The sequence below is a fragment of the Dipodomys merriami genome, unplaced genomic scaffold (assembly GCF_024711535.1).
Source record: "Dipodomys merriami isolate MVZ:Mamm:240054 unplaced genomic scaffold, mDipMer1.0.p SCAF_6, whole genome shotgun sequence".
NCBI classification, from domain to species: domain Eukaryota; kingdom Metazoa; phylum Chordata; class Mammalia; order Rodentia; family Heteromyidae; genus Dipodomys; species Dipodomys merriami.
This window is the reverse complement of record NW_027206179.1, coordinates 58739712-58764231: the sequence shown is the minus strand read 5'-3', so window position 1 is coordinate 58764231 and position 24520 is coordinate 58739712. Positions and strand designations below refer to the sequence as shown.

The window sequence follows — 24520 nt, the reverse complement described above, 5'->3', positions numbered from 1 at the left end:
CTAGTCTTTTATGGACTCAACTGTATTAAGTAATGCATTTTACAAAGACATAACTAAAACAGACACAGCATAGGCAACCTCACACATGTTTACTGTTTCAGCTAAGACAAAGCAGCCTTTTGATCTCAGCAGGAGTCTTGTTCATTTCTATTGGAAACAGTTTTAAAATCTTGAAGTCTGGAACAGGTATCATTATGAACTGTTCTTTCAAGATGGAATGGTTCAGTCTGAAAATCTTGAAAAATCTGCCAGAGAAGTGTCATTCTTTCCAACAGATTGGATAATGAGGCACTAATTATTACAGGGTTAAGTTTTCAAATGCTGTTTGTCTGGACATTTTATTTTTCTTCTTCTGATTTTTGGTTAGAATATTTTATTCACTTATAAAGTGAGAGAGTATCATAGATAATGATAAACCAGATGACAAAATTTGCCAGTTAAACAATTTCACCAAGGAGGTAAATCAATAACATTTAAAACAGTGTATGACAACTGAATTTCTATCCATCTTGAATCAAATGTTTTAAAACTGTTTTCAAGTAAAATTTGAAAGAAATTTCAAGTAACAGTTTCCAAATGGTGTCATACATTTTTAATTTATCACCCACTGAGATATGTCAAGCCTGGAGAATATCAAAACCATGCTTTATAAGTCTTAAATTGTTAGTGTTGGAGCTAGTCAAAGTAAATGTTCGTGGATATGGCTTAAATACAATACACCATACACATTAAATTAATTCTTAACATTCAGATTCTAAAACAATTAATTTATGCTTGAGCAAAACTGACTATAATTTTTTTAAAAGTAGAAGACTAGAAGAGCAGAATTAGTAGGTTAATGTTTCACAATGGGTTATAATCATAGACTTACTTGGTTTAACACAAAAGGAGTTTTGCATATGAAAATTGCCAAATAACCAGGATTTTTCAGAATGGAGATTTTAGGGGTATCACTTACATAGCACCATTTAAGGAAAGTTTGTCTCTTAAATTGATTTTCTAGAAGAAATCCAGACATAATTTTTACAGAAGTTTTTTACATGTTTGAAAAATGACATGTATACTGTAAGGCAGAACTATATAATTTATGTATCATTTACAGCAATGCCACTGAACAAGCTTCTCATGATTCTATACAGCTTAAGCTATACTGATGCTGTTTCCAAAAAAAGGTTAATTTTAAATATAAGATTTTCCTGACACAAAATCAGAGAAGTTCTTATGCTTAATGCTAGTCTTCAAGGGATGTATCCACATGAAATTTTCCTTATCATGTATATTAGCTCATAAAATCATAAAAAATTTACTAATTAGGAAGAGAAAAATCTATTGTTTTCATTGTTTTACAATAAAAGTACCTCTAAAAGAACAGTTGTCCAAAATTTTTGAAGAATACAAGTTTAAGAAAAAAATATGTCCTCCTGTGCTATTTAAGTCTGTTTTACTGTTGAATGTAGAATAATTGTGGCTATATGTCTATTATGGCTTAAATTTTTTAAAAAAGAAAATCTTTGGGTGCTGGTAGCTCATACCTAGAATCCTAGCTACTCAGGAGGCTGAGATCTGAGGATTGAGTTTTGAAGCCAGATTGCCCAGGAAAGCCTGTGAGACTCTTATCCCCAATTAACCACCAAAAAATCTCGAAGTAGAGCTGTAGCTCAAGTGACAGAATGTTAGCCTTGAGCAGAAAAGCTCAGAGACAGTGACTGGGCCTTGAGTTCAAGCCCCAGGACCAGCACACACACACACACACACACACACACACACACACACACACACACACACACACACACACACGCACACACACACGCACACACACACACACACACACACACAAACACTCACACACACACACAAATCTCATCAATGAATTTTTCTTGTTTATAATATTGGATCTTAGATGCACCTTATCTAGAAGCAGGGCTTATACAGAAACCTCAAACTTCCCCCAATCCAATCAAGTGGAGGGGGCATTTAAAAAAAAATCTCTCTTGATGATGAATATCAGAAATAGAAAATGCCTGCACATTTACTTTTGTATAATTTCATTTTGATCATTTCAAGATATGCAAAACTCCTTTGTGTATTTTGCTGTTAGACATTTGTTTAGGAAATGTGAAACCTTCACCCAATCACAAACCATATACATTGCTCCATTGTGACTTTTACACTGAATCTCCTACTGAGTCCAAATCCTCCGAAGAGAGGGGGCGATACAGGTCCTGTAAGATGAAGGGCAGGACAGATTCGTTTACTTGGCTTTTGTGGGTGCCCTGTCGCTCTTTTAGGAGCAACTCCAAATGGACATCCTTTGGTTTCTAATATTAACAGACCTTTTAAAGTCACCAACATCAGACCAGAGGAAAGGTAACAAGGGAGAAACCATATACATTGACAAATGGATGCTGATTTTGTCTTTATGGCAAGAAAAATACTGCCCAACCTATCATAAACTTTTGCCTTTAACTTGTGTCCAGCTGAGTTATGGTCTCTGACATCTGCCAAGGCCAGCTCTGCTATTCTGTGTCTAGGCAACTCTTCCATGAACATTTTCTTCTCATTCTGGGATGAACAGGAATGTGCTTAACCTCACAAAATAATTTATCAGAGTGCCAGCTGGCAAATAGCATATTCTGGTCCCTCGGTAGCAACTCAATTGTTGTGATTTTACATAGGGTAAACCCAAATGACACTGCCCTTTCAAAATTTTATGTTTGTTCAACCGGAAGAATGCATAATTACTTCCTACCCAAGACTCCTTCCCTTTTCTCCAACTCCTTGCCCATTACTTTCCCTCCTGCCTCTTTCTGCTACTAGATCTCTCTGTTGGTAGCCAAGCAACCAGCTCAGATCTGCAGAGTGTCTACACTTGGCTTCTTTTCAATTTTGTTCCACCCACTCCTCCCATCATCTGACTGATCATATAATCTGCAAAAGTCAGTACTGTGGGAGTCTAACTGGGAACTTCATTCAACCTACACAACATAACACATTTCTTCTTGATGTCTTAAGAAATGGGACAAAAAGAGTTCTTGGATGGGAAAAGAACCTTATATGAGCTGTTTTGGGAGACAGTCAGACACTTCTAGACAGCAATTTAAATAACCATGCTTTGGAAAAGTAGGGAGGTTACTTAGTACATTGGTCTGGATATGTTTATAAAGCAAAAGATCTGACATGTAGGCTCTTATTATATAACACTATTTTGAAAGATCAAAAAAGAAGTAACAGGAGTGTGATTTTAAAGGAAGAAAAGTTTTTTTTATATATAATTAATAGATATAAAAATAGAAATTATCTTATTTGTGAAGGAACAAATTTATCTCAACAATTCTTTTAAAAAAATTTTTTTAAAAGCCTAGTTTATGTTTCTGTATTTAAAAATAAGGTGTGTGTGTGTGTGTGTGTGTGTGTGTGTGTGTGTGTGTGTGTGTGTGTGTGTGTGTGTGTATGTGTGTGTATATGGGATTGTCAGCTCATTTTCCAGCTATGTTGCTAGGCAACCCAGAAGGAAAAAATAGAAGTAGCTGCTGTTTTCTAATTTGCAATAAAAAGAGGTAATTTATTCTTTGAAGTGTCTTCTTTTAGCACATGCCATCTTTCACTTATTTCAGTATTTCCTGCAGGGGAATGTAGCCAACCATTTGAAAAGAATATTCACCAAATTTGAAACAGGATTAGTGTTTAGGGATATTCTAGGCCTATTTTAACTAGAAGAGGTGATTTAACGCAGTTATCTATGAAGCCAGACAAAAGCCCCTCTCACTAGAGCAGCTAGGAACTTCTCCATGCACTAACACGATAGGTAGATGGGGGATGTGCATAGATTTGAAGGCTTGAAAACAGAAGAATCTTTGAATAGATGAAGCTAAATGCAAAATCTTGGAAATGAAACCATATTTGAATATATCTAGAATCTAGTTTACAACAAGTGTTTATAATAAAGATCTTCAGGTGATGATAAATGCTTTGTCCCTTTAAAATGAGGTTCTCTCTCATAGATGATAATTGTAATGGTAATTTAAATGACAAAATGAAGGATCTGTCAGATCCTTTGGGAAATGATTATATTCACCAATTGTTAAAAGTCTTAATTATGTAAGTCAATGACTACACAACTGGATAGAGATTTTCTGCCTCAGATGAACAAAATTTTTTCTGAAGCAGATAATACAGAGGGCAAAGATGCAAATTCTACCCTCATTTTACCAACAAAGGACATCTTAGCAAACTTTATACCCAAATGAAGGGGTTTCAACCCAAGGGAGAGATGCAGGAAATCTCAAACACTTTCAATGTCAATAACTACATTCTTAATCCCAACTACACCTAGCTATATCAATAAATCTGGAATCAGAGTTTAATAGAGCAAAAGACAAAGAAACATTTCTATGCTAGGTGACTTTCCAAAGTATACACTGGTGTAGAAAAACCTGGGTAACATTTACAAGAAAAAAAAAAGGTCTCCCTGCATTGCAGGATAGATCCTTAAAAGAGTAAATGAATTGGGCCAATTCATTTTATCAGTGGATCATTATGGTTCCTTGAGACCAAGGAGAACACCTCAGTAAAAACACTCACAAGGAACTGGAATATAGTTATTGGGTTTCTATGTTATTTTGTTTTCCAAATAGGACCCAGAATGGATAATAGAGTTCTCTGATATAACCCAGTGAAGAAGCTAATGCCAAACTCCAGGCTTCACAATCTAAACTATCTCTCCCTACTTCCAGGAGAACCAATGGTGAAAGATAATTGGTAAAGATAATTGGTACAGTAGACTCCAGGACAGAGGGCTAAATGAGTCTTCCTTGTGCCCCACCTTGAGATGACTAATGGTTCTGGCAGCCTGGGCAGGAGAACTGAAGGGAAGGACTTCCATCTTGGATGAAGATGAAGCTTAAGGTTATGGAACTTGGAAGTGGTATTTTAGAACATGTAACACAAGATACTCAATTGGAGAATCCAGCATTTTAGTACAAGAACTTCCAATATTGCTTGTTAAACTATTCAGTGAATATCATCACCATATCTCCTCAGGGCGCATATTCTTCCTACATCACTTCTGAAATCCAGACAATGATGTGCTTTTGATTTCTTCCAACACTATCCCTTGCTCTCTAACCCTCTTATTCTTGCCTTGGTAATTGTGAAAGGACAAATGATGCTAGTTGTAAAGCAACAAAACCAGTAGCCCCTCCATCTTGAATAAAAAGCTACCCCGCCCCACAACACCCATGTCCTCAGCACAGAAAATCTAACCTTGTTTCCAGCAAGTTTTCCACTTTGTCTCTAAGCTCAGCCAATTTCTCTGTAATTACATAAGATGCTTAAAATAAATGTAAGGAATGATTAAAGAGAGGGTGCTCAATGTGGATTTCATTCACAAAACCACATATTCAGCTGGGTGCCAGTGGCTCATGCCTGTAATCCTAGCTATTTAGGAGGCTGAGATCTGAGGATCATGGTTCAAAGCCAGCCTGGGCAGAAAAGTCCATGAGACTCTTATCTCCAATAAACCACTAGAAAACCGGAAGTGGTGCTGTGGCTCAAGAGGTAGAGTGCTAGCCTTGAGCTGAAAAGCACAGGGACAGTGCCTAGGCCTAGAGTTCAAGTCCCATGACCGACAAAAGAAAAAACAACAACAACAACAAAAAACCACATATCCTACTTAACCCCATACCCGGCTCCATGGGTTCTCGGTACCACCCTTCTATGCCACGGAACAAACCCTCTACCCGGTCCTTCCACTGAATTAATAGCACTATTCTTGAGTCTGGTGATCAGTGATGTCACCTACTAAAACTCATTACAACTAAGGAAGCTTACAAACCAGTGGTAATAAAGCCTGTGCATTCAAAACAACAAAAGAGGAAGTTGGTGTATTTTTTTTAAAAGGGAACCAGCCAATATATACTGCTTCTCAGAGTTAAGAGTTGGACAAGTTGATAAGAATGGAAAGCTTGGAGTTCTAGTTAACTCAGAGCAGTGAGAAGTGACCGACTTCGGGTCATCCACCGTCACTGGCTTGATTTATTCTCTGGAGACAAGGAACACTATTTGCTGCAATACCTGTGTCAAGGTTCAGATAGACCGTATGTACACAGGTAGCTTGCTTGCTTGCTTACCCTCTGCTTCCGCAGGCTTCCTGGGCTGGTGGGTGAAGGGCTTGGCGACTTGCCAGAGCGTGGAGTGGAGAGCTGACTGCCAGGGGTTCCATTAACTGGAAACACAAAGAAGCACAAAGAAGATTAAAGCATTTTAATCACAATTCATTTTGTCAGAGAAATAACCAGAGAGACTTCTCTTTAATGTTTCCCCCTGAAGAAAAACTTAAAAAGTAAGTAAGCATCTTTAGACAGGTACTGCTTTGTTAATTCTGTGTTTAATACAGGTTATATAATGTTTTTTAATGTACTTTTCCCACAATTTCCCTGATGGATTTACTAATGAGGGCTTTATACCAACAGAGAATAGGGTTATGGTTAAGGTCTTGAAGCCCTTACAATGAGAGAAACCTTAATTCTTCAAGGTGCCCAGTCTTAACCCAGTAAGACAAAGTATTAGCTCAGATCACAAGTGGCATTCTTAGTGACTTGATAAAACAGATCATTGTGCTTTTAGATTTGATAACTCCCTTCTAGAAGTTCCTACATCACTTGTGACCCATCTATCTCCAGGCTGATTCTGAGGGACAGGATTAAAAAGTAATTGGCCACAGGCAGTGAAAGGAAAAACTCACAGTTTGACTTTGCTGCCGGTGAACATAAAAATCTGCTAACAGGTTCAAAAGACTGGAATTCTGCCTGATTTTTCAACTTTTATACACCATTATCACTAAGCCAAGATAAAGCCACAGCATTCAAGGTAGCTATTCTCTAGGTAACACCATTCAAGACATGACTTTTATAAAAAGATTTAAAAAGTAAACCTTAACAACAGGACTTGCTAAAGATAGAAAGGCAGCCTCTATTTCACTGCTAAAGACAGTATTTCAGTTCCACAGTGAGTGAAGTCGAATTAAACAGGAGACACACACATTCGGGATGGGGGGGCACATGATAAACACTTGCCACGAGGGTGGGGTGAGCCACGGGGAAGCACTTACCTTCTATGAGTTCTAACATGGACACAGTATTTGACCTGACAATAGCAAGAGGCAAAAAATCTCTTCGCAGCACTAAGCCAAGCACCCGCGGAAATAAAAGGGAGGCTGTTGGATTATTAGTTAGGGATGGCTCAGGCTGCTCCCCCAGCACACTGAATGAGATGCAGGATTCATCAGCAGATGCCTTTCCTGCGTAAAGGCTGACGTCCTCGCAGCAGCAGTGGGAGGTGCCGGTTCTGTCTTAGGCTATATCAAAGGTGTCAATTAAACCTCATGCCAACCCGGAGTCACAGCAACCCCCACCGACACACATTCACTCCGGAAGTCCCAGCCTGCTCACTCCTTTGCACTGAATCATAATGAAGTAGCGCTGGGAGCAAGAGTCTGGGGTGACTCATCTGAGAATCAAAATGACAATAACTTCTAAAGCCTGGCAAGTACCAGGTAATCAGGACAACTCCACAGCACTCAGCGGCAAGGTGTAATGTGTATTGAGTTTGTGTCCACCCCCTCCCCACATGGCCATGTATTCATAAAAACGTAATGGCCCATGGAAGTGGGTGGGTGTGGAGGGGGCTCTTTGTTTTGTTTGACCTGCTCCTCTAAAGATCTTAAAATTGTCATATACCCCATGCTGCACTAATGTGCAGTTTTGCCTTTGAAATGTACTTGAGAAAAAGAAAACACACTCTGGAGTTTTGTTGGTTTATTTTTTGCAGGGTATGCGGGGAAATTGAGAATGTTTTAATTTACTTCAAGGCTAACATGTTTTGGGTGGGTACTAGACCTCCCAGGCTCTAAGGGAAGGGCTCAGAAATAGGGGAAGAATTCAGGACTGGGGAGAGACAGAACCTATAACGGGTGAGGGAAAAGATGCTGATTCTCTAGTTGGCTAGAGAACACTTTGATTAGACTTTATGTCTCCTTGTTGTTCATAGACAGAAAAAATGAGTGCATAGGAAAGCAAATTCAGTATTTTTGACTTGGAAGATTCTAACTTTTTTAGAGGGTTGGGGGGTACAGAGGATTGAATCTAGTTCCTTATATATGTTAATCAATGACTGTTTAAAGCAGGATATAGGTAGCTCATGCATGTAATTCTACTATGTGAAAGGCTGAGATTTGAGGATTATAGTTTGAAGCCAGCCTGGGTAGACAAATTTGAGAGACTCTCTTATCTCCAATTAACTAGCAAAAAGCCAGAAGTGGAGGTGTGGCTCAAGTGGTAGAGAGCCAGCCTTGAGAGGAAAGCTAAGCAAGAGTATAAGGGCCTTGAACAAGCCCCTGTACACACACACACACACACACACACACACACACACACACACACACACACACACACACACACACACACACACACACACACACACACACACACACCACACACAGAGCTAGTCTACTAAGCTACTTTTCAGACCCAGAACTCCAGTTTTATCAAGATAACCCAAAATGAAGAAAATGCAAGACATTTTTTAAATTTTATCTCATTTATCTGTCTTTGTGGGGGACATCAGGAAGGCTAAAAATGGAGGGACAGGGTGAACAAATGCAGCACTCAGTAGGTGCTATGTTGAAAATGAACTATACTAGTGGGCACAGGAAGGAAAAACTGGGAGAGAGTAAAGGAAGGGGTGACATGGTCCAAAAGAAATCCATTCACCTCCTGACTTAGGAAACAGTAATCCCTCTGTACATCACCTTTATAATAACAATACAACTTTAAAAAGTAGGACAAAACAACAGAAATTTGTACTTAGTATCCATTATATGTATATAAATATCTCAGCTTATTATAGACTTCCTTCCTTCCTATGCATCAGTCAAGCAGTTAAACCTTGAATATCTCATCCATGTCTCATAATAACTCCATGAGGTAGGCAGCATTATTTTCTCCCATTTTACAGATGAGAAAATTGAGTCATGAAGGTGATGAACAATTTCACAAACAGCAGTCAGGATGTGACCCAGGCAGTTCTACAAACTATACTTTGCTGCCACCTTTCCTTGGAGCACCAGGGAAATCAGAAAACTAATCATTACAAGAAACTATTTTGACAGTTGGGTGCTGGTAGTTTACATCTGTCATCCTAAGTGTTCAGGTGGCTGAGATCTGAGGATTACAGTTTGAAACCAGCCTGTGTAGACAAATCTAAGAGACTCTCTTGTCTCCAATTAACTAGCAAAGAGCCTGAAGTAGAAGGTACGGCTCAAGTGGTAGAGAATCAGCCTTGAGGAGAAAGCTAAGCAAGAGTATAAGCCCTTAAGCTCAAGCCTACTTTCAGGACACACACACAAAGTATTTTGAGAGGGGAACTTTAGAAACCCTAATATTCAATGAGGTACTACACTACCATAGGCAGTATATGAGGAAGTTAGCTGTGTTAAACTGTGAAGTTAGCCATGTGAAGGAAATGTGTCTTATGAACAAGGAAATCCCTATTTCTGGGCTGGGCATGGGAGAGGGAAACCTACTACATAGGTTAATAGCACAGTAGACATGTGGTGTTTAAAGGGAGAGAACATTATGATTGAGGATAAAGGAATAGAGACAGGAGTTGCAGAATGTTCAGAACATTAAAATTCAGGTTAAGAAGTTTGGTTTTCATCCAGCGTGCAAGAACTTATGTGTTTTAAGTAGGAGCCACGGGATCAGATTTGCAATTTCAAAAGCTCTCAAGTGTTCTTGGCCTGTCAAGGATGGATTATAGGGAAACAATATCAGCACCACAGGCTTGTCTCTTACAAAAACGTCAAAGTCGTAGACAGTGTGACATGTTGAAGGATGGACAGTTCAAGGAAGGACTATAGAGGTAAGGTATTGAAATGTTCTAGAAGGATTGGTGAGCAAAAAAACGATTGAACTTATAGGTCATGGCACTTGATGGTTGACGGTTAAAGGGAGTGAGTTAGGAGGGACAAGAGAGAGTTTTGGACATGTGGATGTCTAAAAGGTGACTTCAGTTCTGCCTTGCAGGCTGGCATAGCGTTTTTTGTTTCAGAGGAGAGTGACATTTGGAGAAAGGACTTACTCAAAGACACATAGCTGGAAGGTGATAGGATGCAACTGGGTTGCAGTTGCATCTTAGTTAGGCAGGAGGCACACAGTGGAGTTGCATGCCCTGGCACCTCAGGATCCCTAGGAATTTCCACCCCATCTGTATAGTTGGGGCTCTTGGATTTTCTCTACCATGGGTACCTTTGAAACTACCTCCACTGTGTTAAGCACCTTACACGCTTTCATTCGCTTTACCATCTCCCTAGAAAAAGGCTCCGTGCCACATAATTCATTCACAATCAAAGGATTTTGGACCCAATCTGCCTGCTGATTGAGATTAACCTAGCAGTGTTGGGAATCTAGTCAGACTCCTCCTGTTGGCCACTCCTGAATGTATTAGCAACACCTAGGAATGGTTCTTGACAGCCAGGAAATCTGACTGTTGAATTGTTGTTGGGATAAATAATTTTCCTTCATAAGCCACTTCGTTGAATTGTTATTGTATAATTCAGAAATCCCTGTGTGCCAATTAGAGAAGTGTTGTTACTTATTTATTGCTGCTTATTAAAATCCAACTTACAAATGGTATTATTTTCCTGAAGCTGTTATTAAATAATTCTTTATCTAGAATGGGAAGAAGTCAACCTAAATCAGATTCTTGTTATATAGCCAAGAAATGCAAGCAATTAATTATTTGAACCTAAAATTCACTCAACTCTGGATTAATAAAGAAACTCACTAGAACCACTGCCTCCTATCCAGTTCTGATTCCTTTGTTGAGATCTTGTCTGTGCCCATTTTTCTTCAATCCTATGTTCTTTTGTTCTGCTTTGAATGACAAATGCTAACCTTAGGGCTGATAACTCAGAGATACCATGATGTTATCTGTCTCTACATCTGGCTACCAAAGGGCTATAGATGAATTTGACTTTAGGTCTATATGGACTCTTCTCAACTTTGCCCTCACTTGAGCCCACCAGGGTTTCACTATAGTTTTCCTTTCTATAGTTTAATTACTTGACATCAGGTGCTGTTTGGAAATATTGAATACACAGAACACTCCATAAATAGATTGTCTAAGATTGAAACAAGTTATTGTAGTATAGTTTACGTATGTTTTATTTTGTTATTAGTTGTGCTTAATCTCTGACTGTGCATAATTTATAAACTAAACTTTTTCAAAGGTATGCAGGAAAATGCTATCTTATGTAGCATTGGATACTGGCTTTCATAGACCCTCATGGAATGTTTCTTGTGGATAAGGAGGGATTGCTGTACATTGGTTACAGCAGATCACTGAATCATTCTCCTCATGAAGTGTTTCATTCCACCTTTTCCTTCATCATTTCAGATTGCTGTTACTATTCGTTTATAATAACAATAATAAACCCCACAATTCTAGGGTTCAATATCAACCAATCAGGAGGTATAGTATATATTTGCTGCATGCTATATTTTTGCTAGTCCCTGTCCCTAGGAAACAATGTGAAATCTCCTAAAATATGCTAGAGTTTGAAAACTCTTAGGTGAGTTGTAATAATTCACAGTTCCTTTTCAATGACTCTCTACTCATATGGATGTTAATTGATCAGTCCTTTTTATGGACTCAAAGAGTTTCTTTTCTTTATGACAGTGTAATCCTAAAACTCTCAGACATTGAGTAAAAGCTAAACTTGTTTTAAATGTCTCAAACTGATTTTGAAAACTAGAGACAAGACTATCTAATTAAGAGGTGAACAACTGTTGTTTTTCATTCAACAAATATTTTACTGTGTAGACATGCTGCTAAATACAGTGGATTCAAAACAAAAGGGATAGAGATTTGTCAAAATCTATCTAGACTCAACCCACATTGTAGTATGTATGTCACTAGGAATTAAAGTGAAAATTCACTGGGAAAAATTAAACTTCTACTGAAATAGAATGCTCCCAAGGTAAGGAAAACAATGAGACTTGTAAGATATGCTTACTGTTATATGACTTGTTATTTCTGTGGCGAAGCCATGGATGGAGTGGTGAATACACAGGCATGGAATGTGACTATTTGAAAATACACGTGTCTCTTGAAAGAGGAGATCAGAGCTTAGAAATGATTTTTGTCTCAATGCCACTCAGTTCTTTAGAAAAGCACCAGAGAATTGGTGAACTTTTGATCTGTCTTTTCTTTCTCTGGACATGCAGATCTAAAAGCTGATATCAAACAAAGTGATGAGAAGAAGATAAAAAGGTAACATAAAAATCACAATCGATTTTCTCTGAAGGATCTATGATCACTGCTGAAAACCCCTCCAGACTTTAACCTCAGTCAACACACACAACAACTACCCACTAGAACATTCCTCCTGATCTGCTCAAGGATCAAACACCCAAAATAGTTGCTACAAAGCCTCGTGTACATTTAAATATGTTTAGGGTAATGAGAAATAACATACATACATCTCTACTTGACCCTCATTCTTACTGTTTATAAAGATTTTACAATAGTTCTATTTAAAATTTTGTTCTATGATGAAACAAAACCTAATTATGTGATCTGATCAACATTCTACCAGAATCAAAACAACAACAAAAAAAAGCACAAGTAGAAAATGTTTCACAGGGGCTGGGAAGGTGGCTCAGTGGTAGAGTGCTTGCCTTGCATGCATGAGGCTCTGGGTTTGATTCCTCAGCACCACATTAGCAAAAAGAAAAAAAAGCCGGAAGTGGCTCTGTGGCTCAAGTGGTAGAGTGCTAGCCTTGAGCTGAAGAGCTGAGGGACAGTGCCCAGGCCCAGAGTTCAGGCCCATGACCGGACCCCCCCCCCAAAAAAAAAAAGAAAAAAGAAAAAAGAAAATGTTTCACAGGAATGTATTCTTCTATAATGAAAGTATTTAAAATATATTTTCTTTTTTTATTTTGACTGTTTTGGGGCTTGAACTCAGGGCCTGAGTGCTTTCTCAAAGCTATTATGCTCATGGCTAGCACATGAGTATCTGTGCCATAGCTCCGTTTCCAATTTTTCAGTGGTTAATTGTAGATAAGAATCTCATAGACTTTCCTGCCCAGGATGGCTATCCCCAGATCTTATCTTCCTACATAGCTAGGATTATAGGCATGAGCCACCAGTGCCTGGCCTAAAATTAATTTCTTAACAAGAAATTTTATCTTATAACAAATAGAATTTTTTAATAATTATTTTTATTCTGTTTCCTTTTTCATATTAGATAAGGTGCTTAACTGATCAAACCAAATGCATAAGTTGGAACATACTGCTATAACAAAAATTCTAGCTCTCTTTTCCTCTTCTTTGAATTATAACACAGAACATAAAATCTTTCCAACACGCCATGCACCCATGGCTCATGCCTATAATCCTAGCTACTTAGGAGGTTGAGAGAGTCAGTCTGGGAAGGAAAGTATGTGAGAATGTTATCTCCAATAAACTACCAAAAAAAGCCAGAAGTGAACTTGTGGATCAAGTGGTAGAACAGTAGACTCGAGCAAAACAAACTCAGGAACAGTACTCAGGCCCTGAGTTCAAACCCTGGGACTGGCAAAAAAAAAAAGTATTTGGACATAAAATTGACCTTGTTGTTTTTCTGTCTTCTTTTAGCATATAATGATGCTCATTTATCTCTGGGATGAGAGGAGGGAATGTAGCTTCACAGATACCCATTGGTAGGTCCACAGGGTTGTGATTTAGGCACGCTGTGGTCCTAGCTCCCTGACTTAGATGGCCTCTCACTTTCTAGAAATGGCCAACCACTGCTTGAAATCACTTTTCCCAGGCCTTATCCATTCCTGGCCACTTTATTGAGAAGAAAGCAAAGGAGGACAGAAAAAGCACAAGAAGCCAACCAAGATAAAGAGAAAATAGATGCCTTGTTTGGGGAAATTGTTTTTTCCCCCACTAATTCTAGAATACCACCTAGGCCCACCTACTAAGAGGAAGGGGAAGGAAAGGTGAACAAGGAAAGAGGAAAGGGAGAAAAGGGACATGACTCTGTTGAATTTATTTTTAAATGAATATTTACACAAAAATGCCCTTATCCTCAAAAGTCTAGACAACCTCCATAGCTCCTACCATGCCTTAGTTTAGTCATGTGTTCAACATTCACCTGGCATCACCATGAACTCAGAAGTTCAAAAGCACATCATATGTTCTGATTCACCACCTGTCACCTGTGGATATTGCCATGGCATGGCGGAGCTGAGCAGGAGCCTCAAGAGTTAGGTGACCAAAAAAAAATGCTTGTCAAGATTAGCTGGGCAGAGTGGGCGCATGAGCTTTTGATGGTGGACATGACAGAGGAAGGTAGCTTGGCCTAAGTATTTGAAACAGAAGTGTGATCTGGAACAGCTAAATCACGATCAGCAGAAAACTCAGTAGTTTTTAGGGTGAAGAATTGGGAGACATGGCTGGGAAAAATGACCATCACCATTTGCTGGGGATCAAGGAGTTCACACTTTAGTAGGTAGATGGTGAGTAATGGTAGCAAATGGGACATGGGAATGTGGGAAAGACGTTTGAAGCAAGGCATAGAGGCTGACAGGCCAGGCAACAGGTGCTGTCTGGGACAGTATGGTGGCCACCCAGATGGAAAGGGAGTGTGGTGGCATTGTGAAAGAAGATGAGGGAAACTGTGACACCAGCAGCTGGTATGCATAGGGATTCTGGGCACAGAGGACACAAAGCTCCTCTGATCCTTACATTGCTTAAGACAGTCTGACTTCAAGCTCAGCCTGATAGCTGGCCTGGGGCAGCCCCAAATTGGGCCATGGACACCATTCACAAGCAAGGCCTGACTGAAATGATTCCTTCTCAATCTGGCTTTCCAGTGATGTCCTCACTGCAACATGAGTGATCTCCTTTCAGATGCTACTTGGCTCCTTGGCATCTCCAGCTTCTGCCTTTCCAATTCCATCATGGCTCTCACTGTTCTCTGGTGTCCTCTGATCTGCTTAACTACTGATGATCCTTAGCGCTTTTCATTTTCATCTTTACAAGTCTCTCTAGCACTTGGCAAAGCCAGGTAGCTTACATTTGTCTGATTTAACTCACTACTATATGTCAGGGACTCTCAGATATAGTGTCAGCTCAAAAATCTCTCAGTTACTTTATTCCTACTGCCTACTAATATTTCTAAAGCATCTCACCTTTCACATATCATTCCTTCTTCTCAGTGGACAATTCAGCTCCTAGTCTCTGATTTGTCTCTGGCTACTCTGGTCTCTCATCCAATTAGATTCCTTTACCAGCAGTCCATCCTGATGATCTCTTTCTAGGGTGACTACTGAGGACTCACAGAGCAATCCTGAGAACCCACATGGAGCCATTTTTTCCATGCAGTACTAGTGCTGCTAAAACTCAGTGGGGATCATGGCCTCATTAAACTCCCTCTCCCCTCCTCATGTCTACAACAAGCACATAACCTTCATGACCCACTGATATCTAACAATCAACTTGGTTGGTCCATATATCGTTTCTAGAGTTTTCTAGAATTTTATTGTTCAGGTTTTTCTTTTGGTGTTCATTTTCAGACAGGTTCTTGCTACACAGCCCACATTAGCTTTGAACTCAGGATCCTCCTACCTTCGTTTCTTGAGGGCTGGGATTAAGGTATATGCTGTCATCATAGCAAGCTACTTATTGTTCATTTTTATTGGATTGTTAATAATACCCAAATATCTCATATGCTTTCATGTCTTTATGCCTTAATTCACAATAGGTAAGAATGTTCCCTCAATCTGGCAGGAGTCTACAAGTCCTAATTTATAATCCCTTGTCTATTGGAAACTTTTTCTGAACCTGTTAATTAAGTTCACTCATTCTCCTTAGGGTCATCATGAGATATACAGTATTACAATGGTGCATATGCTTGTGTCTCAATACGAATATAGGCTACATTGAAGTTAGGGTGGTAGTTTTATTATCTTTTTTTCCTTTGTTACCTAATACATGCCTAGAAATCAGCAGATACACAATAAATTCACCTGGAGGGTTAATGCTAAGTTGTGATAAAAAGTGGTTGATGTGGGATGCTGTCTCCAAGTAAACAGTAAGACAAAATAAAGGTCTAAAGCTCAAAAAAGTATCTTGGAAAATCCCATTTGGGGTAAACCTCAGGGGAAATTAGTGGGTTAAAAAAAAACAGGTACAAGAAAGAGAATGGCAGGTCATGCCCATAATTCCAGCTACTAGGGAGGCAGAGATGGGAAGATCACAGTTCAAGACCAGCTTTGGAAAAAGATGGTCAGACACTATTTCAAAGCACAAGCAAATGTCATTGTATACTTCTTTAATCCAAGTTACTCAGGAGGCAGATCAGTTACTCAGATCTCTGTCTGAAAGCAACCTGGGCAAAAACATGAGACACTATCTGAGCAGCAATCTAAAGCAAAAAGGTTCAAAGTGTGGTTGAAGTAGTACTAGGTTAGCCTTGCAAGTGCAAAACTCTGAGTTCAAACCAAGAAGAAGAAGGGGGAAGAAGAGGAGGAAAAGGAAAAGGAGGAGGAAAAGGAAGAGAAGGAGGAAGAAGAAAAGAAGACAGAGAAACACAGAGAGAGAGAGAGAAAGAAAGAGAGAGAGAGAGAGAGAGAGAGAGAGAGAGAGAGAGAGAGAGAGAGAGAGAGGAAAGAAAAAGAGAGACAAAGAACGATTGGGCTTGATAGGCTACAAAAAAGTCTAAAACGCAAGGGATAAATGACCGACCTCCTGAATATCTGGGTGTAGTTTGTTTGTTTTTAATGTATTTATAATGTACTGTGTGATTTTTTTGTTTCTTTTGTATGTTCTTCCCCCATGGTATAACCCCTATTTCCACTGTATTTTGTTTTCAATAATTCTCTTGGGGATCCAAAAGAGAAGAGTTCCTCCATAGAGGATCCAAAGTTAATCTACACTAAAGCTAAAGATTAATTGCTAGCAATGTGCCTTTGAAGGTGTTTGAGAGAAATCAAAAGAATTTGACAAATTGGTCTAGTGAGCTGATTAAAATTCTTTTCGATTCTCCAGCTTTGATTCTTGTCTTATCTGCATACGTTACATAAAATATTTTATGTAACTGTAAAGAAAGTAAAAATTGAGTAGAGCAAATGAAAAGACTTCAAGGTTTCTGGGGGCTCGTGCAAATAAATTTTAATCCCAAGGCTTGGGGTAGTGCTTCAGTTGTGGTAGAAGCAGTGGCTTTTCTGTATTGTAGGTAAGAAGGGGCAACTGTACTTTAGATCAGAAGCTTCTGAAAGCCAAGAAATTGCATAGTTCATGGTTGAAGTGATAGGTGTAAGGTACTCGTGGGTGAGTGGGATTATGTTTGTCTTGTCTTTGAAAGACATTTTGGTAGAGAATGTCTCCAAATGGGAAGAAATAGGGTCTATATATATATATATATATGGGAATTAAAAAGTCTGGGAAAAAAATCCGCAGGTTCTAAGGGATCCAAGAAGGGGTCAAAAGTTTGAATTTCTGTGTTTTGGGAGAATGGCAGTAATATAACTGCAAGACAGAAAACATTGTTTTCTAATATTGTTCAACTTAAAAAAATACAAAGGCAAACTAAACTTTTAATCAGTCTTTCTTGTAATCAAATTATTGCCTATTGTGTTTTCATTTTTTGGATATGTTTTGTTATAAGTTTTTTGTGCACTAAAGAAATGGGGGGTTGTAGTTGTGGAGATGAGAGGGAAGGGATGGAAGGGGAAAAACAAAGGAGGAGGCAACAGTGCTTGATAACAAATGTACTCATTACCTTGCTCATGTAACTGTAACCCCTCTGTACAGTATTTTCACAATAAAAAACTTATTTAAAAAAAGAAAATTATTTTGAAGCAACTGAAAATAAATAAGAAAAGAAATTTACTTGAAAGAATTTTATTTAAATTATATATTTTGTAAGATATCTGTTCCAAAGACATCTGTATAATGATTCAAGCTATACTAAACACTCTTGTATATTCTTGTTATTGTAAGAAGCATCTAAATCCCAATTTTCTCCTTCCTTTCCAGTTTGTTTGCTCCTTCCTTCCTCTACTGGGATTTGAATTCAGACCTCATACTTGCCAGACAGGATTTCTACCACTTGGCCAAATCTACCAGAATTTTTTATGTTGTTTATTTTAGAGGCTGTCTCTATGCCAGGGTCCATCTGAACTGTGATCCTCTAATTTATGCTTATGTTAGGGTGAGAAGTGTGCACCACTGTGCTTAGATACTGGTTGCAATGAAATCTCACAAATTTTCTTTGCCTTTATTTTTTTGTCTATGCTGGCCTCAAACCACGATTCCCTTCCTCCCCCCTACTTTGCCTCAATCATCACCTCCCAAGTAGCTAGGATTACAGGCTTATTGCCACCGTGACTGGCTCCATGTTTCCAATTTCATAGTGGTTCTTCATTGACTGTCTCAGCAGGCAATTATTTAAGGGCTTGATATTGTTTGTCTGTGTCATTGGGTTTCTCGTTTTTTTACTTCTAGCTTTTTGGGCCCTCTCTGTAATAGATACTAATAATAATTCCACAGCTATGTTAATTGTGTTACTTATAAGTTAGTTAGGGGACCTGGATTGATTTGCTTCTTTGAACAAGGGCTCTTTGTTTTCATCTCTGTGTCATTAGTGCCTAGCAAATACTTGACACTAGCAAGCCCACAACAGATACATCTGAATGTGCAAGTTAACACTTTACATTAATAAATCACTTCTAATTCCTCAGTTCCTAACAAGAGGAATGAGTAAGGGACAGAAGAAAGATTTATTATGGATTCCTTGCTCTTGTTCTAATACTGACCTAACAAGGAAAATTTCTGTCCCTCACTGGCACACATCATGATGTTTGGGAAATTGTGTTGGTGTCGTAGGACTAATATTTCGTCTATGCTACTAGTATTTTCTAATGGTGTAAGTTGCAGTCTTAATCCAGGGACTAGACTAGTTATTTCCTGGAGATCAGAAGTCTTATAAATGTGCCTGGCACAGTGGCTCAAGCCTATAATCCTAGCTACTTTAGGAGATGGAGATCCAGGAATCCACCAGAGCACAGCTATGAGTTCCTTCTTAGGCAGCACCAATTTGGAGCTTTTTAAACTATTTTTCTCTTACACATTGTTCAACAGGATCACACTATAGAGTTAAAGAAGGCCTCTATGTAGCCCCTAAAGATCGCTGTATTTTCAGAGAGCCAATCTTCATGAAATTGAGATGATTACTTTGCAGTTTATATCATTTGATAATTTCTACTCAGCAGTTGATATTATTCAATAAGTAATCACCTTCCATAGTCAAATTTCATATACTTGAGACCAGAAAAATGGCACTGTGGTAACTGACTCCTGTCAGTTCCCCCTTCTACCCCCCCCCTCCTGGGGCTTGAACTCAGGATCTGGGCACTGTCCCTGAGCTTCTTTTTGCTTCAGGCTAGCACTCTACCACTTGACCCACAGCGCCACTTCCAGCCTTTTCTGTTTATATGGTACTGAGGAATGGAACCCAGGGTTTCAGGCATGCTAGGCAAGCACTCTACCACTGAGCCACCTTCCCAGTCCTGACTCATATAAGTTTTAAGACCAAAAAAGGAAAACCTGAGACTTTCATTCTGAGGGTGTGCAGCCCGCTCCAACACCAGCCCCTGCCCACTGAGAGACCTGAAGAGTTCCCTGCAAAGTTGGACCTTTCCTACCCTCCAGGCCTCACTGCTTTTAACTCCTGAGCCAAGAAAGGAAACTGAGGCCAGAGTCAAAACTGTGTTACACACAAGTTGAACCAGAACAAATCAAAAACCCTCCACAGACCACATCTCTGTAGAATGAATGCCTAACACTGGGTTCTGCTCTCTGGAAGACTAACTTTCATGATATAACCATGATTATGGGTGGAAGGCTTCCATTTGTGGGCTGATCTGGGTTTCCTGACTCTTGTTAAGTACATTTTTTTTCAAGCTTGAACTTTTTTCCCTTTTTTTTCCCTTACAGCCAACATGCTAGACTCTGGTAAATCTGTTCAACCACTCCAAGATGTTCTAAAATTATAAACCGGAATTGCTGTTGGCTTGCAAATCTCGCGCTCTGGCTTTGCACCCCTCTGCTCTGCCTGCATAAAAAACCTCCCAGCATGTCTTTGGGATCTGCTCCTGATTTACCTGAGCTGGTAGAGGCCGGGGATTTGCTGCGCCGGGAAGGCCCCGGACTCTTGGTGGTGCTCCTGCGGGACGATGAAGCTATTTTGGTGTAAGAAGTAGACTTCACCACACGACATTCTGTAGAAACAAGAAAAACCATACATCAGGATCCAGCACACACACCATCTTGCAATGGATACATCCAAGAATAGAAATATACCTATCTCCATAGACCATCCTTGGTTGCACCTACTTCCTGCCTGCCCAGTGCTCTGTAGTGACCAGTGACCATGGAACCAGAAAGAATAAAGATGGAGATCTGGATGGGTTTCTTAGACATTCAAAGTCAATGACAGGCTAAGTCTCCTTATTTACTTTCTTTGCATTGCTACTGAGGATCAGTTAGAATGAGGGGATGGTGAGGGGGGCAATTCACTAGCTTTCTCTTTACCTTCCCCTTAAGGGATGTGTGTATGTGTTTTATTTTCAGGATACATTGTTCTTTCATGTTAGAGGAAAGGTCAACTTCCTGAAACAAGCAATGTAACAGGAGATTTCCATCTGCCAGAATAGGTCAAAATGTACTGTCCTGGGAACCTTGCAGAGAATGCTGTGGGATGTTATGATGCTAGTGATACATTTGCTCATACTAATGGGCCAGGTATCGGTGGCTCACACCTGTAATCCTAGCCACTCAAGAGCCTGAGATCAGGGGATCATGGAGTGAAGCCAACCCAAGCAGTAAAGTCTGTGAGACCCTTATCTCTAATTAAGAACAACAACAAAAATGAAAAGCTAGAAATGGGGATGTGGCCCAATTGGCTGAGAACCAACCTTTAGTGAAAAAAGTGAAGAGATAATACACAGGGCCCTAAGTTTAAACCCCCATACTGGCAAAGAAAGAAAGAAAGAAAGAAAGAAAGAAAGAAAGAAAGAAAGAAAGAAAGAAAGAAAGAAAGAAAGAAAGAAAGAAAGAAAGAAAGAAAGAAAGAAAGAAAGAAAGAAAGAAAGAAAGAAAGAAAGAAAGAAAGAAAAGAGGGAGGGAGGGAGGGAGGGAAGGAGGGAAGGAAGGAGGGAAGGAAGAAGAAGAGGAGAAGGAGGAGGACGAGGAGGAGGACGAAGTAGAAGCAGAAGCAGAAGCAGGAGAAGAAGAAGGAGAAGGAGAAGGAGAAGGGGAAGGGGAAGAGGAGGAGGGGGAGGAGAAGGGAAGAAAGAGGAGGAGGAGGAGAGGGAGGAGAAGAAGAAAGAGAAAAAAGAAGACAACTATGAGATAATGGTGGTAAAAAGATGCTGTTGTCCCACTACAAGGATGTGGTGTCACAGCACAGAATTGCTAGAGTGCTTGTACTGTGTCTGTAAAACCATCTTGACCTAAGGATGAGAATAACATTTTTTCCTAAGTTTTTCAATGTTCCTATTCATTAAAGTCAGTTCTTAAGATCATAAATAGCAAAGACCTATGTGTTTTACTCTTTGTAAGCTTCACAGATCAGTCATGATGTGCAACTTCATACATATTGCTCTGAAGAAACCATGTTTCATAACTAGGAAATATATGCTTCTAACGCTAATTAATGTTTAGTGTTGCTAAAATAGCATTAAGGAGCATATTAGGTGCACTCCAAATAACTCATGATCAAATGCTACTTTTCCTTGAGGGGAGTATACAAAAGTCAAGAATGTTTCAACTCATTTGTATATTGAAACAATACTGGGAATGATCTGAACATCCTGATCTGTTTCCAGTCCTTTTCACAATATAATAGCTGTATTATCCCTTTTGACCACATAAAGCATTGTAATTTAATTAGTCTGATTTTTTTTTTGGGGGGGGTGGGGTAGGTCCTGGTGGCTCACACCTGTGATCCTAGTTACTCAGGAGGCTGAGATTTGAGAATCATGGTTCAAAGCCAGCCTAGGCAGAAAAGTTCTTGAGACTCCTATCTCCAATTAACCAAAAGCCAGGAGAGGTGCTATGGCTCAAGTAGCAGGGCACTAGCTTCAAACAAAAATGCATAATGATGGTGGAAAGTCCTATGTTCAGCATGTACACATTCGTACACACACACACACACACACACACACACACACACACACACATATGCATGCACACACATACAATTAATCAGATTCTTCTTCCCTTGGACATTTAACTTGCTTTCAGTATTTCACTATCATAATTGTCCTATAATACCTTGTAAATGAGAATTCAAGTTATCTGTCTCCTTCTGATAGACTTAGTCTTTGTTGTTTAAAATGAAATTTCTATACCTAGGTGCTTAAAAATATTTGCAAAATGAAGTTGGTTTGGTGTGCTGATGGAGAAGTACTTTAAAAGCTCTTGGCAAATTTTCTCTCCAAAATGTCTGACCCATATAACTTTCAGTAGATCATGAATGGTCATATTCCCCCCCACCTCCCCTCCCGTGGAAGTAAAGTATTATTTTTCCAAGAAGTTTTTTTCCCCTCAGATTTCTAATCAAATGCAAGACTTAATTGCTTGCAGTACGAAATTGGTTGATGGCCTGTACTATTGTGTTTTTCGCTTACATGGATATTAACCATTTCTTTTGCAATTATGCATTCACATCTTTTTTCATTTGCAGTGGAGGTTGTTCTTTCTCTTATTAGTTTGTAAGAATGTGTTCCTGGTTCAAAAATGAATCCCTTTGTCTACCATGTTATACATATTTATGTTTGTAGGCAGTTGCTGAAATAGATTAGCCTTTTGCATGTTACATTCTTTTTTAAGTATTGTAGCTTAAATCAAAGTATAATACATTAACGTTTCCATTATACAGTTTAAACATCTTATCCTTTAGTTACAAAGAATTCATCATTCCAGATCTAATGCCAATATGTGATTTTTATCTTTATAATTTTCTTCTCTATTTATGCAATTAAAAACTTACAATATCTTTCTTTTCTTTATCTACTGTAGTTGACATTGTTTAGTTAAATAATAAAGGAGTAGGGTTCTATATGCAATATAAATATTACCAGACTAGAAATAGGAGATATTGCATAGAGAAGAGTTCCATAATTGAACTGAGATAAAACAAACAGGGAAAATTTCATGAAGAACATAGAAGAGCAAATGGTAGAGAAGAAAGGGAAGGAAAATAGAAGTAGGAAAGGGAAGAAGAGGAGGAAAAAGAGGAATGTTTGAAACCATACTTCTGCCCTCTCTTTTTCTTCATGGCTAAAAGCAGAAATAAATGAATCGGGGTATTACTGAGTGTGATGGTTAATCCTTACGGTCAGCTTTACTGGATTGAGAAACACCTAGGAGCTTAGTAAGGCACATCTCTAGGGATGTCTATGATGGTATGATGTCTCTGATGGCAGAAATGATTAGAACATTAGCACTCTGAGCTAATGAATAGATTAATCCCTTGGTGAATTCATAATATGATGGTATTAATGGGAGATAGTGAAAGTAAGATATGGGTCTAGCTGAAAGAAGTAGGTCACTGAAGATGGGTCCTTGAGGCTATATTTTGTCTGGCTTCTTCCTATCCACCATACCCTCCCAGCCATGATGGACTGACATCTTAGAAACCATGAGCCAAAATAAAAATCTTCCATCTGAACACTGGTGCCTTATACCTATAATCCTAGCTACCCAGGAGGCAGAGATCTGAGGACTGCAGTTTGAAGCTAGCCAGGGCAGGAGAGTCTGTGAGAGTCTTTTCTCGAATTAATTATTAAAAAAAAAAAAACTAGAAGTGGATAAAAAGCCTGGGTGGTAGAGCACTAGCCTTGAGCAAAAAAATGCTTGAGGATACAGCCTGTGTCCTGAGTAGAAGCCCTAGAACTGGTACAAGTAAAAAGAAACGAGAAAATATTTCTTTCTTTTAAATTGCTTGTCAAGCATTCTGTTGCAATGATGAGAAAAGTAAATAATAAACTGAGCCTACTCAGTTTTTCCTAGTAACTTTGGGCCACTGTTAGCTCTTCGGACCTGACCAGGGGGCATGGGAAGTTGATTTTGTTTTGAAAAGGAAAAAAAAAAGAAAACAAAAGGGACTCATTTAGGCATGTCAACAAAAATTAAGACAGGTTAACCCAGAAAATCACATTTACAACAGAAAAGATATGATCAGAAACACCAGGACTGTTCATATGACATGGGACAATAATGGATAAGGATGTGTTCCTGCTCAAACCTGAGCTCTGGACCATGTGAACAAGATCTCAAATTAGCTTAAGAGTCTATCCTCATAACTGACAGCACATTCTGGACTTTGTCCTAGATTTTTGCCTTGCCTTTTGAAAGTATTTTAACTACCCATCTGGATCACCATGTTGTGGTGGGTTCATGAGCA

General features: G+C 39.0%; 1 protein-coding gene across 5 annotated transcripts in view; it reads right to left on the bottom strand.

Annotated features, from left to right (window-relative positions):
* The window catches only part of Dclk1 (doublecortin like kinase 1), a 348060-nt gene that overhangs the window by 87786 nt on the left and 235754 nt on the right, over positions 1-24520 (bottom strand). For 3 of the 5 annotated variants that reach the window (XM_070002971.1, XM_070002969.1, XM_070002970.1), the window contains exons 5-6: positions 20214-20330; positions 6129-6223 (exon numbers count right to left, since the gene is read on the bottom strand). In XM_070002971.1, coding sequence (XP_069859072.1) covers positions 6129-6223; positions 20214-20330 — 212 coding nt within the window. Of the gene's footprint in view, positions 2223-6128; positions 6224-7108; positions 7280-20213; positions 20331-24520 lie in introns of those variants that run through there. The other 2 variants (XM_070002974.1, XM_070002972.1) reach the window with 2 other exon arrangements.